Source organism: Cydia amplana, chromosome 10 (genome assembly GCF_948474715.1).
Source record: "Cydia amplana chromosome 10, ilCydAmpl1.1, whole genome shotgun sequence".
Lineage (NCBI taxonomy): Eukaryota > Metazoa > Arthropoda > Insecta > Lepidoptera > Tortricidae > Cydia > Cydia amplana.
Window position 1 is genome coordinate 16,904,050 of NC_086078.1, and position 16,510 is coordinate 16,920,559.

At 43.5% G+C, this 16,510-nt stretch overlaps 1 protein-coding gene across 1 annotated transcript in view; it reads right to left on the reverse strand.

The window, feature by feature from the left end:
• The window catches only part of LOC134651707 (uncharacterized), a 46,464-nt gene that overhangs the window by 17,763 nt on the left and 12,191 nt on the right, over nucleotides 1-16,510 (reverse strand). Inside the window, exons 11-26 of the mRNA XM_063506808.1 lie at nucleotides 14,628-14,836; nucleotides 13,066-13,257; nucleotides 12,743-12,961; nucleotides 12,429-12,638; nucleotides 12,115-12,324; nucleotides 11,825-11,977; nucleotides 11,507-11,719; nucleotides 11,190-11,402; nucleotides 10,879-11,100; nucleotides 8,882-9,153; nucleotides 7,697-7,779; nucleotides 6,911-7,003; nucleotides 4,736-4,830; nucleotides 3,191-3,295; nucleotides 2,166-2,392; nucleotides 1,084-1,203 (exon numbers count right to left, since the gene is read on the reverse strand). Coding sequence (XP_063362878.1) covers nucleotides 1,084-1,203; nucleotides 2,166-2,392; nucleotides 3,191-3,295; nucleotides 4,736-4,830; nucleotides 6,911-7,003; nucleotides 7,697-7,779; nucleotides 8,882-9,153; nucleotides 10,879-11,100; nucleotides 11,190-11,402; nucleotides 11,507-11,719; nucleotides 11,825-11,977; nucleotides 12,115-12,324; nucleotides 12,429-12,638; nucleotides 12,743-12,961; nucleotides 13,066-13,257; nucleotides 14,628-14,836 — 2,836 coding nt within the window. The remainder of the gene's footprint in view (nucleotides 1-1,083; nucleotides 1,204-2,165; nucleotides 2,393-3,190; nucleotides 3,296-4,735; nucleotides 4,831-6,910; nucleotides 7,004-7,696; nucleotides 7,780-8,881; nucleotides 9,154-10,878; nucleotides 11,101-11,189; nucleotides 11,403-11,506; nucleotides 11,720-11,824; nucleotides 11,978-12,114; nucleotides 12,325-12,428; nucleotides 12,639-12,742; nucleotides 12,962-13,065; nucleotides 13,258-14,627; nucleotides 14,837-16,510) is intronic.

A 16,510-nucleotide genomic window follows, 5' to 3' on the forward strand; every position in this document is an offset into this window, starting at 1 on the left:
TAATTTTCACCTCAGCAGCTCGAACAAGGGTACTTTGCTACTTAAAAACAGTGAGCAATATCGCATTTTGCTCACTGAGTGAGACAAAATGAGCAAAATGCGATTTTGCTCACTGTTTTTAAGTAGCAAAGTACCCTTGTTCGTGCTGCTGAGGTGAAAACTTAATTGTTGGTATTTCTTAAGAAAACATGAGTGAATAGGTAAGTGATGAAGAAGGAATACATTTTTCGGGTTCTCTAATATGTTCTCACTGCTGAGCTGAAAAGTTTTGTGAACTACACGAGATCAAAGTTATTTACATCTCGTGCGCTTTTGAGTCCCTTACTACGCTCAAGATTCTAAATTAGATTCACTCGCTACGCTCGTGAATCTATTATAGAATCTTTCGCTTGCACGGGATTAAAAATAAGCACTCGAAGAAATATCAAACTTTGATCTCTTGTTGTACAAATAACTATTATATGAATACATGGTTGGTAAGTATAATAAACGAATATATCAAATTTACCGAAAGTTTTATTTTAACCCAACTAAAGTTCTAAAGTTACGCATATTTTGTTGCGAAAGTATCAATACTGTTTAAGACGGTCGCGTTGTTTCAAGCAGGGGCCGGCGTTCGGTTACTGTGTAAATGTCGTATCTTCGCGCGTTTTCAAATCGACTACGGCCTCTTAAACACATATTTCACTCAATTGTCACGACGTGTGACACGTGTATTTTAAACGTGTAAGTCCCAAACTGAATGTGACGCTATCATCTGAATGAATCGAAGGGCTGTGAACTTTCATTGAGATGATTCTTAGTTTAGAAAAGTTTTGTCATCTTCTTTAGGGTGTTTTGCCACACTCACTAGTTTTTAATGTTGAGCGCTTTCAATTCAGTGATGTAGCCAATAATGACAGCAAATAAGCAGCTCGACTACTTCTGTTTAGACGACAAAGGTTTCGCTCACATGAATTTTTAGTCGCTATTGGCGACATGTTTCGGGCCCTTCGGGGGTCCTTCCTCAGGCTCGAGTGCTCGCGGCGACTGCAACTCGTGCACTCGTCTACTTCTGTAGAGAGAACGTCACTAGCAACTCACCTATTATTGTTGTCCTTCGGCGCGTTAAACCGGTCCCGGTTGTCGCGGTCCCGGTCCCGGTCGCGCCGGTCCCGCCCGCCGCGGTCCCGGTCCCGGTCGCGGTCACGATCGCCTCGCTCCCTGTTGACAAGGTTGATTATTAGTTTTTCAGATAGGTTTTTTCTTTATTTTTTAAGGAGTTATCAGTAAACCAAGGGGCTTACCGATTGATTACAATAAATAATTATTTCATTCTAAATTACATAAGGTACGCCTTTTATAATACTTATACAATAGATTATTACAGAGCTCGAATAATAAAAAAAAACGACGAAACGTGCTGAGAAAAGATATGCACTGCCTTTTGCCCTGCCTTTTGTCTTAGATACTTATTAGGGTTCCGTACCCAAAGGGTAAAAACGGGACCCTATTACTAAGACTCCGCTGTCCGTCCGTCCGTCCGTCCGTCCGTCCGTCCGTCCGTCCGTCCGTCCGTCCGTCTGTCACCAGGCTGTATCTCACGAACCGTGATAGCTAGACCGTTGAAATTTTCACAGATGATGTATTTCTGTTGCCGCTATAACAACAAATACTAAAAACAGAATAAAATAAAGATTTAAGTGGGGCTCCCATACAACAAACGTGATTTTTGACCGAAGTTAAGCAACGTCGGGCGAGGTCAGTACTTGGATGGGTGACCGTTTTTTTGCTTCTTTTTTTTTTGCTTGTTTTGCTCTATTTTTTGTTGATGGTGCGGAACCCTCCGTGCGCGAGTCCGACTCGCACTTGGCCGGTTTTTAAATAAAAAAATTGTCACGCAAACTAGTGGTAACCAATATCTGACTAATGATACTAGTGACTAATAGTGGTGGTGAATAGTGGTGACTTATGCCGAAGGGTGTCGTGTTTCGGAGGTTCCGGGGCAAACTGCCGAATCCGACACAAGACCAGACGATTCAACGGAGCCACGCCGTTTTGTCGCCTAAAATAGTGTTTAGTTTTTAAGTTTATATAATGCATATATATTTTAGTCTGTATAAGGTATTTGTAATATGGGCCTTGTTGCCTGATTTAAATTTCTTAATAAATAAATATTAGCTTACCTATCACGATCCCGCCCGCCTCTTTCCCTGTCCCTATTCCCGCGATCCCGGTCCCTCCGTTCCCGGTCCCGCCGATCCCGGTCCCGGTCCCGGCGGTCCCGGTCCCGCTTGTCGTCCTGTTTGTCGTCCGTGTTGGGTGCGGGGGGGGGAGGCTCGGAGAGGTTGAATGTGGGGGGGGGTTCGGCGGAGTTGAAGCCGGGCGGTGGTTTTGAGAGTAGAGCTTGGAGCTGCAGGACAAAATAATATTTTATTAGTATCATGTATGTATGTCACTTTATTGCACATAAACAGGTTTACATAAAACGGACAAAAACAAAACAAAAATAAGAATGTTATGTACAAAGGCGAACTTATCCCTAAAAGGGATCTCTTCCAGCTAACCTTTGAGAAAATGCGAAAGGAGGTATCATCATCATCATCCTCGCGTTTGTCACGGCATCTTGCCACGGTTCATGGGAGCCTGGGGTCCGCTTGGCAACTAATCCCAGGAATTGGCGTAGGCACTAGTTTTTACGAAAGCGACTGCCATCTGACCTTCCAACCCAGAGGGTAAACTAGGCCTTATTGGGATTAGTCCGGTTTCCTCACGATGTTTTCCTTCACCGAAAAGCGACTGGTAAATATCAAAATGAAGGCAGAGGAGACGCCCTTGCACATCCTCGCAGAGTGCCCTTGCCTAATGCGCACTGGTGACTTGATCCTGGGCAGACACATACTGAGCCCGGAGGAGTTAGTCTCTCGAGATCAAAAAGATTCTGCAGCTGTTTGAAGTTGCAGGCTTGGATCGAGAGTAGTAGTAGGTGGCGATCACAATAGATCAGCAATGGTCGCAGTGATACATAGGCTATGGAGCCTCATATAGCCCCTAACAACAAGAATAAGAACCAGACTTATATCGATCGGGATATGAACCGTGATTTGTTTACCTTTTGTTTGTTTTATAAGTCTAGAGAAACTAACCGTGAAACATTCAAAACTGTTATGTTAGACCGCCTGTAAGTTGGATATTATTTATAGAAAGTCACCTGGTCCGATAGCGGTGGTGGTTTTTCACTGGGCACTTCATCGTTATGTTCCTCTGTGTCCAGGTCCATCGCGTCGTCGGTTCTAGTCACCTCCGACACCCTTTGCTGCACAAGAATACATTATATCATTATCAAGTTTATTATAATATATAATTTATTCAGAAATTATGAACACCTGAATAAATATCATCCACTCAAGAGAATATGAACGCCTGAATTTGTCACTCCAGCTCAAACTATTACTACATTCTGAATGCTTCATTATTAAAAAGTAAAAATTATTAAATATTTAATTTCATTCATTCTTTTCCCGCCAGTACCCCCCATTTTTGCTACTTCTTGAATTAAAAATATTTGTTAAATTTACAATTTTATTTGAAAGTAAGTGCTTGGTCGTAGAAAAAGTATTGTATGCAACGTTGTTTAACTGAGTCAAAAAATACTCGTGACATCTTTATTAACAATTTTCGGCTTCGCCTCAAATTGTTACTCACGCCACTCGCCTTTTTTGACCTCCCTTAAACAACGGTTGCATAAAATACTAATAGGACATTATTACACAAATTGACTTAGCCATAAAATACATAGAGTGCTCACTCCATACATCAGTTTTGGTACCAAAAAGACTATTATTTTCATATTTAACATCTAGTATCGAGAAGCGGAATTATCAGTACTGCTACTTGACAATAGATGTTGCACCGACCCAAAAGTCTAATGCTCAACAATTTTCAGCTAATAAAATAATATAACTCTATTTTCAACTCCTTCTGCTTTAATATTAGTTATAAATTGTAGTTTAATTTCGTGAGTCGCGACTCACTACTCTCACTAGACATCTAGTATCAAGTAGTGGTACTGATAATTCCGCTATTCGATGCAAGATGTCGACTATGAAAACAATTGTCTTTTTGGTACCAAAACTGATGTATGGAGTGAGCACTCTATTCCTACTATATTTCTCTATGGTCGTACAAAGTGCAGTATGTAATGCAGTAGAATAATACTAAGATAACTAGGAGATGTTGGTACCGCCACAAAACAGATACAGTACAGAAATCAATCTACATACAAAGTGCGCTCGAGCAACGCACACATAGACACTGCTCACAGACACGATATCTCGGACCGGTTGGGACCAGTTCGAGCGCGAGTGTCAACCGCTTGAGACACGCGTCTGTGAACTTTTTTGTGCAATTATGGAGAAACAAAAAAAAAAGTTATTATAACTCTTCAGTGGACGGTTGTTTAAATTCAACATTAAACGGTGAATTGTCGTTTTTTAAGCTACCAGTGGTTTCAGAGAGGTAAGTAGGTATCTGCTTGTATTTAGATTTGTTTTAACGTTAAACAGAACAGTCAGGTAGGTAGGTAAGCACCCCGCCCCGGCCACTACTAGATACGAGTGCCACTACCACGATAGTTTTTTGTGCATAAATCATAGTTGACAACCCTAGAGCGACCGCCGAGCGTAGGTATGAAAAGTGAAGTACATACATGTGATTGACTTCTGTACTGTATCTATTTTGTGGTACCGCCACTAACCTGCACCTGATGGTGCGGCGGGGCGTGGTGCAGCGGCACGCCGCCCAGCCCGCCCACGGCCAGCAGCCCGCCCAGGAACCCCGGCAGCGCCATGCCTGACACCACATCACATTACTAACTATATCGATATGTAATACAGACGATATCGATGAACGCCGGAGTATCGGTGTGGGAACCAGACTCCTTTATTAATGTTACTAAAGCTTTGGATTCCTCCGAAAACGGTGCCGTCATATGACGGCCGTCATATAGCGGCCGCAAAAGACGGCCGTCTTTACGGTGGCGACATGTGGAAAGTACCACGGCGTCATAACACACCGTCAGCCACCAAGGTCAAAGCGGCAAATTTGAAAAATGTAGGCGCGATGGGATAACGTCCCATAGAAAATTTGAATTTCGCGCCTTTTCCTACTGACAAGATTTGCTTGATCATCTATAATTTACTTACTAAAATAATCGTAGTACGGAATCATTTATTCAAATCTCGTGTCATTTATTCAAAATGGCGTCACCGCTATCTAATAAAACGTTCACGAAACTATCGACAAGGTCATGACGGCCGTCATCTTACGTTACGTTGACAATCAACGTAACGTAACGCCGTCTAGGAAACCGCGCCATCTTGTTTACATAGACAACGTTCTAGTGACGTCAGTCAACGCTATATAGCGGCCGTAATATGACGGCACCGTTTTCGGAGGAATCCAAAGCTTAATAGCACAGAATAAGTAATAGTACTAGTGCACGCAAAGGGACGTCAAGTGGTGCCAACCCTAATAATTGCTCGGAGCAATGTTCAGCCGAACGGAGCCGAGTTTGCCCGAAGTCAGGAGTGTCTCCCCAGTGCTAATAGGGGGTATTACGTACTGGAATGTTCTGCACGCCAGAGTGCAGCACTAGCACCCATCGTAAAATATACAGTGTGTAAGCCAAATACGGGCAATAAATTAAACCAGATATAGAATTTACCCGTCTTATCATTAATTAAGATGTTTTTTTAAGTTACACTTAATTATGACCCCATGATTAATTTTTTCCACATGTACCGAGCAGCAATGTACTGTAAACATTAAGAAACAAGATGATAATGACATTGCGAGATACGAGCTTTTCATAGTAACTGCCAACAAGCGTTGACAGTTACTTTAAAAAGCTCGTATCCCGTAACGTGTGTGGTGTATTACATTGCGGGCCGAATTATTTTGTATGGTTATAATTTTCAATGCATTTCTAAGTAAAATCTATCTCAATATACTTTTTAGGTCCTATGCTAACCACCGTTTAAATATTCGCCCGTATTGGATTTACACACTGTAGAGTAACTTATAGGTACATACCTATACTGTGCCTTAAACAGTCTTTTGACAAGTTTTCACAGACAATAAAATATGACATTGATGTACATCAAGGCGGTTTGTTTACAAATGGCCTACCGGGAAACGCGAAAATCGAAATTCAGCTATCTGCATCTCTATCGCTCGATTATACAAGAGGTTAGATAACGAAATTTCGACTTTCTTGTTTCGAGGTAGAACCTCGGATTGCTTGGAGGATATAATCAAACGGAGACGCCATGTCTGTAATTTTCTGTACAAAACAGTCTGCCGATTTTTGCGGGGGAGGGGAACGTCAAATGTATGCGTAACGTAAAAATAGCCATGTCAGATAAACGTCAGTCCATACATTGTGTATGACCGTTGGCCGCCTATTTTCGACAGAGGGGAAAGCCTGTTAATGGCTACTCCGTTTAGTTGTATCCTCCAAGTCAGATTGTGATGGATTGTGGTCATGCGCCTCCTACGCAGAGTTTCGCGTAATATTCCCTATTGCGAAAACATAATTTACAAAAATTTAATTTTATTGTCACTATGGTTCGGTTTGGTTTATTATAGTAGTAGATAGTAATTAACAAAGCTCGGAAAAACGCTCGTCATTTTGAAAACAAATCATAATTAATGATCCGCTTAAAAGTCAAAAATGTTCGTTTACGGTCTACGGATGTCATTGGGGCATATTTAATCGTTTACATTAATATAAAGAAGTCTGTGTTGTACGGGACAGGGAATGTTTTCAAAATGACGGGCGTTTTTCCAAGCCGTGGTTAATTTTAATAAGTTTTAGTGGTCACCTAACGAATCTTCCATATAAACATACATTTGTAAAGTTAATACTGACCCGGCTGTGGCATGGATTGTATGGGCTGCGGCGGCATTCCCGGGAACCTCAAGAGTGCGTTGGTCGGCGGCATGCCCGCTTCAGGCTGCATACCTGCCAAATATATCACCTTTAATAAGTTACTACATATTAATGAATGGATGGAATGAATTGTTAATCTTCTTCCTCGCGTTGTCCCGGCATTTTGGCCACGGCTCATGGGAGCCTGGGGTCCGCTTGGCAATTAATCCCAGGAATTGGCGTGGGCACTAGTTTTTACGAAAGCGACTGCCATCTGACCTTCCAACCCAGAGGGTAAACTAGGCCTTATTGTGATTAGTCCGGTTTCCTCACGATGTTTTCCTTCACCGAAAACCGACTGGTAAATATCAAATGATATTTCGTACATAAGTTCCGAAAAACTCATTGGTACGAGCCGGGGTTTGAACCCGCAACCTCCGGATATCAAGTCGCACGCTCTTACCGCTAGGCCACCAGATTGTTAATGAATAGATGAATTCCATGATGAAAAGTTCCGTGTTTTTCCAGCCGAGCTAGCACATGATTGGCGCGACAGTATCTCGCGGCGAGATAGACTACCCGTTCCTCTTTTATTAACATACTTAGAAAAAGACGGATAGTCTACCTCGCCGCGAGATAGTGTCGCGCCAATCATGTGCTAGGTCTAATGGATATCCAGTTTTCTTCAATGTCCATTCAGGTGTTCAGCGTAATGCTGGCTGCATATGCAGGAACAAGCATACAAACTTTAACATTAGTAATATGAGTAGTGTTAAATATAGTTACCAGGCACTTGCTGGGGCATGTTGGGCGGCCGCAAGCCGGGAGGCATGCCCGGCGGCATGCCGGGGGGTAGACCCGGACCCATCCTGCCAAGTAAAACCACAGAATAAGTAATAGTATTATCATACAGAACGGACACGCACCGCCCCGCCCCGACTCGGATTACCTCGCCCGCGACAGGCCGCGACATGAATGTGTGCGTAAGTCGCTCTACTGAGAGCATGTCAGGATTCCGTCAGAAACTCAATGACGCGTGTACAGACGTGCCGCGCACACATATAAACGCAAATCATTTTTAAAAACAGCGGGAAGCGACTTTGTTTTATTACTATGCAGTGATGCGGTAGCGCGTTTATCGCGGCATTGTTTTCTATTAAATTTCAGCCAACAAAACGTACGGTGCCATCCACTTTCGTTGTCAAAACTGACTAAAATATTTTCAACTTTATTAGAAAAAATGGGGCATTATCTATGAAAAGGGACCTTATTGTCGATGTCGCTCACGGCGCACAGCGTCGCGCAGCATTGTATTTATATCGGAGCATCGTTAACAATGGCGTAAGCGCCATCGACAATAAGGTCCCTTTTCACAGATAACGTCACAAATGTCTTCTAATTTTTTTTTTCTACTCCAGCACTTAAATGTGTCAATTAAATGACTGACAGTGATATCTAAAGCAATGTCATTTGAATGCTTTGTCTATAGGCTCATAAGATGACTGCTAGCAGTCATCTTATGAGTATAATACAACTGCTTTATTTTTTTTAAAGATACAAGTTCCGATCATCTTGATTGAAAGAGGTATGTTTTCATTTACAATAATAACTCTTTTTTTTTTAAATAATAACTCATTTTTTTTTAAATAATAACTCATTTTTTTTTAAATAATAACTCTTTTTTTTTAATAATAACTCTTTTTTTTAATAATAACTCTTTTTTTTTAATAATAACTCTTTCTTTTTAATAATAACTCTTTTTTTTTAATAATAACTTTTTTTTTTTTTTTTTTTTTTTTTTTTGCTGCAGCTGTCATAGAAAAAGTAATGTATGCAACAGCTCATAATTGGTTCTTAAAATTCTCGGGTCTTTTTTTACAAAACTCGACTACGTCTCGTTTTGTAACTTCGACCCTTGAATTTTAAGAACCCTTATTATATCACTGTTGCATAAACTACTATTAAACATACCCAGGTGGTGGTAACTGCAACGCGGACATGCCTGGCATTGCCCCGGGCATTGCATTGGGCATCGCATTCTGCATCGCGTTAGGCATGGCGTTCTGCATCGCGTTAGGCATGGCGTTCTGCAACGCGTTGGGCATAGCGTTCTGCAACGCGTTGGGCATAGCGTTCTGCAACGGATTGGGCATCGCATTGGGCATGGGAGGCATGCCGGCCGCGCCGGGGAGGCCCATGGGCATCATGCCGACCATTCCGTCCATTAGCGTCTTGGGCAGAATCTGTGGACAAAATACAATATTAACGTCAACGTCACTGAATGTCAAATTACTAGTAACTTTTGTTTACATAGTCAGGCGTGTCTCACTCCACGATTTCGTCGCTTTGCTACAGGTAGCTAAAAGTACATCCGTTCCAGCCCCAATTTTGGGGAAAGCCATACGCCGCGCGTGGCGCTGTCGCCACCTAGCGGCCATATCTGTGCTGATCGTAACAGACGCGTTTTGTTAGAGAGTGAGTCTTCTGTACTTAGTACTATTATTTATTCTGTGACATAGTTAGCAAGTTCTATTGAATGAAACTTTAGAGTTCGTTGCCTGTGCGTTGGACGTTTTGTGATGTAGCTAAATCGAAAAGTTAAACATTACCGTCTTAATTATTACGCCCGTAAAGTTCATGCAGGCTCCTTTGTTGGGTCTGCTATATGGTGGGTTAAATCAATACATTTATATTTATTTTGACATTTATATTTCGTGCCAATTAAATGAGGACTTTAAAAATGTGCTTTAGAGCGGGTTCGCACTACGTCCGATCCGAATCGGATCCGAATCCGTGAAAATATGGTCCGAAGTAGCCGTATAACTATTTCTATGGTAATTTACGCACTAGATCCGTCTAATTTCTTTCCGAAATCGGATGACGGAGTGCATAAATTACCATAGAAATAGTTCTACGGCCACTTCGGACCACATTTTCCCGGATTCGGATCGGACGTAGTGCGAAACCGCTCTTACAGTTTATGCACGTTTTCTATTGGTTTATTTATATCGTTATTTAATCTTTATTGCACAAAAGAAAATGCAATCTTACAAAAGACGGTCTTAATGCTATGAGATATTTTTTACCAGTCAACCTTCGGGCAAAGCAGAGAATTGATTGGATGTGTTTGACTGAAGATAAACCATTGGCCAGTTTCCCAAAAGCTTGCAACTTGTAAAACAAGCGGAAGTTCCTTGCAAGTAAAAGGTGTTAAATAAAGTTTTCTGTACGTCACATGGCGACCCGGTTAGTGTAGGTGTGGGAAGGAGTAAGCTATAGGTATCGGTACCAGAGTTGAGGTCACGCTTTTGATGTTTGATTACAGGGTCGAAATTATCCAGATAATTATAGTCTTTTTGATAATTATCCTGACGATAATTATCAGGCATAAAAATCAAGATACTTATCAAGATAACTATCATTGATAATTATCCTTTCGAACCCTGTTTGTTTACACATACACGTTACATGGCGACCCTGCCAATGTACCCCCTTATTCATAAACGTTTACTAAAGTCGACAAGCCGATAATAATCGTTTGTCCCTTTCCATCATACTAATACGTCGGAAAGGGACAAACGATTATTATCGGCTCGTCAACTTTAGTAAACACTGATTTAAACTTTCACGATTTTTACACATTATTAAATTATACAACGGGACTACGGTACGGGTAGGGTACGGTACGGTACGGGTAGTTCGAAAAACTCGCGCGGTTAGACGATGCTGATGTCAACTTAAGCCAGTCTTCTCCGAGACCACGGGGACAACGCCGTCCTCGAAACGTCGGAGGTAAATCTTAAAACTTAGATACGCGATTAAGTCCCGTTGTATAATTTAATAAATTATCGGGCATAAAAATAACTATCATCAAGATAACTATCATTGATAATTATCCTTTCGAACCCTGTTTGTTTACACATACACGTGACATGGCGACCCTGCCACTGAAATATTAGACCATTTACCCTGGGAGGCAGCCACGGCGGCAGCGTTTCTTCGTCTACCGCGCCGCCATCTTCCAATGCGTCTAGTGATAGGGCCCCGAGCACCCAGCGCTGGTGCAGCGCGGCCCACGGCAGGTAGGACACGCCTAGCTCGGCCTCCCAGTAGTCCTTCCACTCGCGACCCTTCACGCCCTTGCCGGGCGTGATAATTATCCTCACGATAATTATCGGGCATAAAAATAACTATCATTGATAATTATCCTTTCGAACCCTGTTTGTTTACACATACACGTGACATGGCGACCCTGCCACTGTAATATTAGACCACTTACCCTGGGAGGCAGCCACGGCGGCAGCGTTTCTTCGTCTACCGCGCCGCCATCTTCCAAGGCGTCTAGTGATAGGGCCCCGAGCACCCAGCGCTGGTGCAGCGCGGCCCACGGCAGGTAGGACACGCCTAGCTCGGCCTCCCAGTAGTCCTTCCACTCGCGACCCTTCACGCCCTTGATAATTATCCTGACGATAATTATCGGGCATAAAAATAACTATCATCAAGACAACTATCATTGATAATTATCCTTTCGAACCCTGTTTGTTTACACATACACGTGACATGGCGGCCCTGCCACTGTAATATTAGGCCACTTACCCTGGGAGGCAGCCACGGCGGCAGTGTTTCTTCGTCTACCGCGCCGCCATCTTCCAAGGCGTCTAGTGATAGGGCTCCGAGCACCCAGCGCTGGTGCAGCGCGGCCCACGGCAGGTAGGACACGCCGAGCTCGGCCTCCCAGTAGTCCTTCCACTCGCGACCCTTCACGCCCTTGATAATTATCCTGACGATAATTATCGGGCATAAAAATAACTATCATCAAGATAACTATCATTGATAATTATCCTTTCGAACCCTGTTTGTTTACACATACACGTGACATGGCGGCCCTGCCACTGTAATATCTAGGCCTCTTACCCTGGGAGGCAGCCACGGCGGCAGCGTTTCTTCGTCTACCGCGCCGCCATCTTCCAATGCGTCTAGCGATAGGGCGCCGAGCACCCAGCGCTGGTGTAGCGCGGCCCACGGCAGGTACGACACGCCTAGCTCGGCCTCCCAGTAGTCCTTCCACTCGCGACGCTTCATTATCCTCACGATAATTATCGGGCATAAAAATAACTATCATTGATAATTATCCTTTCGAACCCTGTTTGTTTACACATACACGTGACATGGCGGCCCTGCCACTGTAATATTAGACCGTTTACCCTGGGAGGCAGCCACGGCGGCAGCGTTTCTTCGTCTACCGCGCCGCCATCTTCCAAGGCGTCTAGTGATAGGGCTCCGAGCACCCAGCGCTGGTGCAGCGCGGCCCACGGCAGGTAGGACACGCCTAGCTCGGCCTCCCAGTACTTCCACTCGCGACCCTTCACGCCCTTGATAATTATCCTGACGATAATTATCGGGCATAAAAATAACTATCATCAAGATAACTATCATTGATAATTATCCTTTCGAACCCTGTTTGTTTACACATACACGTGACATGGCGACCCTGCCACTGAAATATTAGGCCACTTACCCTGGGAGGCAGCCACGGCGGCAGCGTTTCTTCGTCTACCGCGCCGCCATCTTCCAAGGCGTCTAGTGATAGGGCTCCGAGCACCCAGCGCTGGTGCAGCGCGGCCCACGGCAGGTAGGACACGCCTAGCTCGGCCTCCCAGTACTTCCACTCGCGACCCTTCACGCCCTTGATAATTATCCTGACGATAATTATCGGGCATAAAAATAACTATCATCAAGATAACTATCATTGATAATTATCCTTTCGAACCCTGTTTGTTTACACATACACGTGACATGGCGACCCTGCCACTGAAATATTAGGCCACTTACCCTGGGAGGCAGCCACGGCGGCAGCGTTTCTTCGTCTACCGCGCCGCCATCTTCCAACGCGTCTAGCGATAGGGCTCCGAGCACCCAGCGCTGGTGCAGCGCGGCCCACGGGAGGTAGGACACGCCGAGCTCGGCCTCCCAGTACTTCCACTCGCGACCCTTCACGCCCTTGCCGGGCGTGATAATTATCCTCACGATAATTATCGGGCATAAAAATAACTATCATCAAGATAACTACCATTGATAATTATCCTTTCGAACCCTGTTTGTTTACACATACACGTGACATGGCGGCCCTGCCACTGAAATATTAGGCCACTTACCCTGGGAGGCAGCCACGGCGGCAGCGTTTCTTCGTCTACCGCGCCGCCATCTTCCAATGCGTCTAGCGACAGGGCCCCGAGCACCCAGCGCTGGTGCAGCGCGGCCCACGGCAGGTAGGACACGCCTAGCTCGGCCTCCCAGTAGTCCTTCCACTCGCGACCCTTCACGCCCTTGCCGGGGGCCCACGCCACCTGATATTATTTTTTTTATTGAGAAGTTCAACAGCGTTTAAGCTTTGGATTCCTCCGAAAACGGGGCCGTAATAACGGCCGCTATATAGCGTTGACTGACGTCACTAGAACGTTGTCTATGTAAACAAGATGGCGCGGTTTCCTAGACGGCGTTACGTTACGTTGATTGTCGACGTAACGTAAGATGACGGCCGTCATGACGGTGTCGATAGTTTCGTGAACGTTTTATTAGATAGCGGTGACGCCATTTTGAATAAATGACACGAGATTTGAATAAATGATTCCGTACTACGATTATTTTCCTCTTCTGATGATATTTCATCCTCCAAGTAAATTATAGATGATCAAGCAAATCTTGTCAGTAGGAAAAGGCGCGAAATTCAAATTTTCTATGGGACGTTATCCCATCGCGCCTACATTTTTCAAATTTGCCGCTTTGACCTTGGTGGATGACGGTGTGTTATGACGCCGTGGTACTTTCCACATGTCGCCACCGTAAAGACGGCCGTCTTTTGCGGCCGCTATAGGACGGCCGTCATATGACGGCACCGTTTTCGGAGGAATCCAAAGCTTTACATCAAATAATTCATAAAAAACATGAGAACTTATAGCATAGCCAATAACAGAACTTCCTGGAATTTGTACATAATAAAAAATCATCTGTGGGTAGACTTGTGACTTGTGCTGTACAAGAATAGTAACCATAAATTAAATTGAAAATCTTTAAAATACAAAGAAAGAGAGAAAAATGTAATAATAGTAACTCTAAACTGGGAAATTTTCCAAAATATGTAGATATAGTTGATGATAAATACTTAGTAGTCATAATTTGAAAGGCGAAGCCGTGGCATAGAATAAAGGCTCATTTAGACGGCGCGCTAACTCGTATACGACAGGGTTCGAAAGGATAATTATCAATGATAGTTATCTTGATTTTTATGCCTGATAATTATCGATTTGATAATAACATAATAAATATGATAAAAAAAGTAGCAAAAAACGTCCAATTATTTTTTCCTATCAAAGAATTCACAGAAAATAAATATAGCACTATCCATACTTGGGATAATTATCCGATATTTATCGCGATAATTATCAGAGACTATAATTAATTTTTTGAATGTAAATATTTTGTGTTAATAAATAAATAAAAAAAAATCTGGATAATTTCGAACCCTGGTATACATCATCATCATCATTGAGGTTACTTACATCAATTCAGCAGACCGATCAAACAACGTAATATAATGAATCTCGCACCGTCTAAATAGGCCCTAAAGGTAACTTAAAGATTTTATTCTAAAATTATTGCTAGCATCCGCCGCCCAAAAATCTCAAGTCCTCTTTTATAAGTTTTAAATGTAACTCACTGCAATTTCTTTAGAGTGCAGCTTGTGTTTATTGAGCGTAGTGAGTGCCTTGTGGGCGTCGCGGCGTCGCTCCATGACCACAAAGGCGCAGCCGCGGGGCGCGACCACATCTATAGACACCACACCGCCGATAGCGCCAAATAGGTCCGAGAGTTCCTCTTGAGTGGCCAGCTTGGATAAGTGGCCCACCCATAGTGTTGTGCTGCATACTGAAAGGATAATATCATTTTAGCAAACAGAATAGAGTGTATACGTTAGAAGCGCTGGTGGCCTAGCGGTAAGAGCTTGCGACTTGCAATCCGGAGGTCGCGGGTTCGAACCCCGGCTCGTACCATCATCATCATCTTCCTTGCGTTGTCCCGGCATTTTGCCACGGCTCATGGGAGCCTGGGGTCCGCTTGGCAACTAATCCCAGTAATTGGCGTGGGCACTACTTTTTACGAAAGCGACTGCCATCTGACCTTCCAACCCAGAGGGTAAACAAGGCCCGTATTGGGATTAGTCCGGTTTCCTCACGATGTTTTCCTTCACCGAAAAGCGACTGATGCGTACCAGCGAGCGTACCAATGAGTCTTTCGGAACTTATGTACGAAATATCATTTGATATTTACCAGTCGCTTTTCGGTGAAGGAAAACATGGTGAGGAAACCGGACTAATCCCTACGGGCCTTGTTTACCCTCTGGGTTGGACGGTCAGATGGCAGTCGCTTTCGTAAAAACTAGTGCCCACGCCAATTACTGGGATTAGTTGCCAAGCGGACCCCAGGCTCCCATGAGCCGTGGCAAAATGCCGGGACAACGCGAGGAAGATGATGAATAGAGTGTATACGTTGACATCGACTTTAATGTTAACTAGGTTTATATTCAATTGGTTTGACATGTTTTTCTTTGTACATGACGATACATAATTAATCTTAATCTTATTATTTTTATTTTTAAATTTATAATTTAATTTTTGACGATCATGATGGGAAGATAAACATAATTTTGACGAATGTAGCAAATTTATAGTGTAATTTTCATCTTGAAATAAATAAATCTAAATCTATAGAGAGTTACTGTCGTGGTAAATTTTGTAGTCCCAGTACCTACATTTACTGCCATTTTTTGATAAAAGATTAAAACTGTTAGAACGCCATTTGAATTTGACCCTTATTCTTTCACTGATATGTGTTAATTTGTTAAATATTGAAATTAACGCCGTCTACCCGACAGTAAACCAAAAACCGCCAAAAAAAACCGGCCAAGTGCGAGTCGGACTCGCGCACGAAGGGTTCCGCACCATCAACAAAAAATAGAGCAAAACAAGCAAAAAAACGGTCACCCATCCAAGTACTGACCCCGCCCGATGTTGCTTAACTTCGGTCAAAAATCACGTTTGTTGTATGGGAGCCCCACTTAAATCTTTATTTTATTCTGTTTTTAGTATTTGTTGTTATAGCGGCAACAGAAATACATCATCAGTGAAAATTTCAACTGTCTAGCTATCACGGTTCGTGAGATACAGCCTGGTGACAGACGGACGGACGGACGGACGGACGGACAGACGGACGGACGGACGGACGGACAGCGGAGTCTTAGTAATAGGGTCCCGTTTTTACCCTTTGGGTACGGAACCCTAAAAATTATGGCGGCATCGCTCGAAAATATTGCACCATATCTTTGGCCAATCAACTGTGTGGCCGTACTATAGATCAGCTGTGACCTACACTACACTACACTGGGTTGGAAGGTCAGATGGCAGTCGCTTTCGTAAAAACTAGTGCCTACGCCAATCCTTGGGATTAGTTGCCAAGCGGACCCCAGGCTCCCATGAGCCGTGGCTAAATGCCGGGACAACGCGAGGAAGATGACAAAATAAAGTTATAACATATTGAATGCAT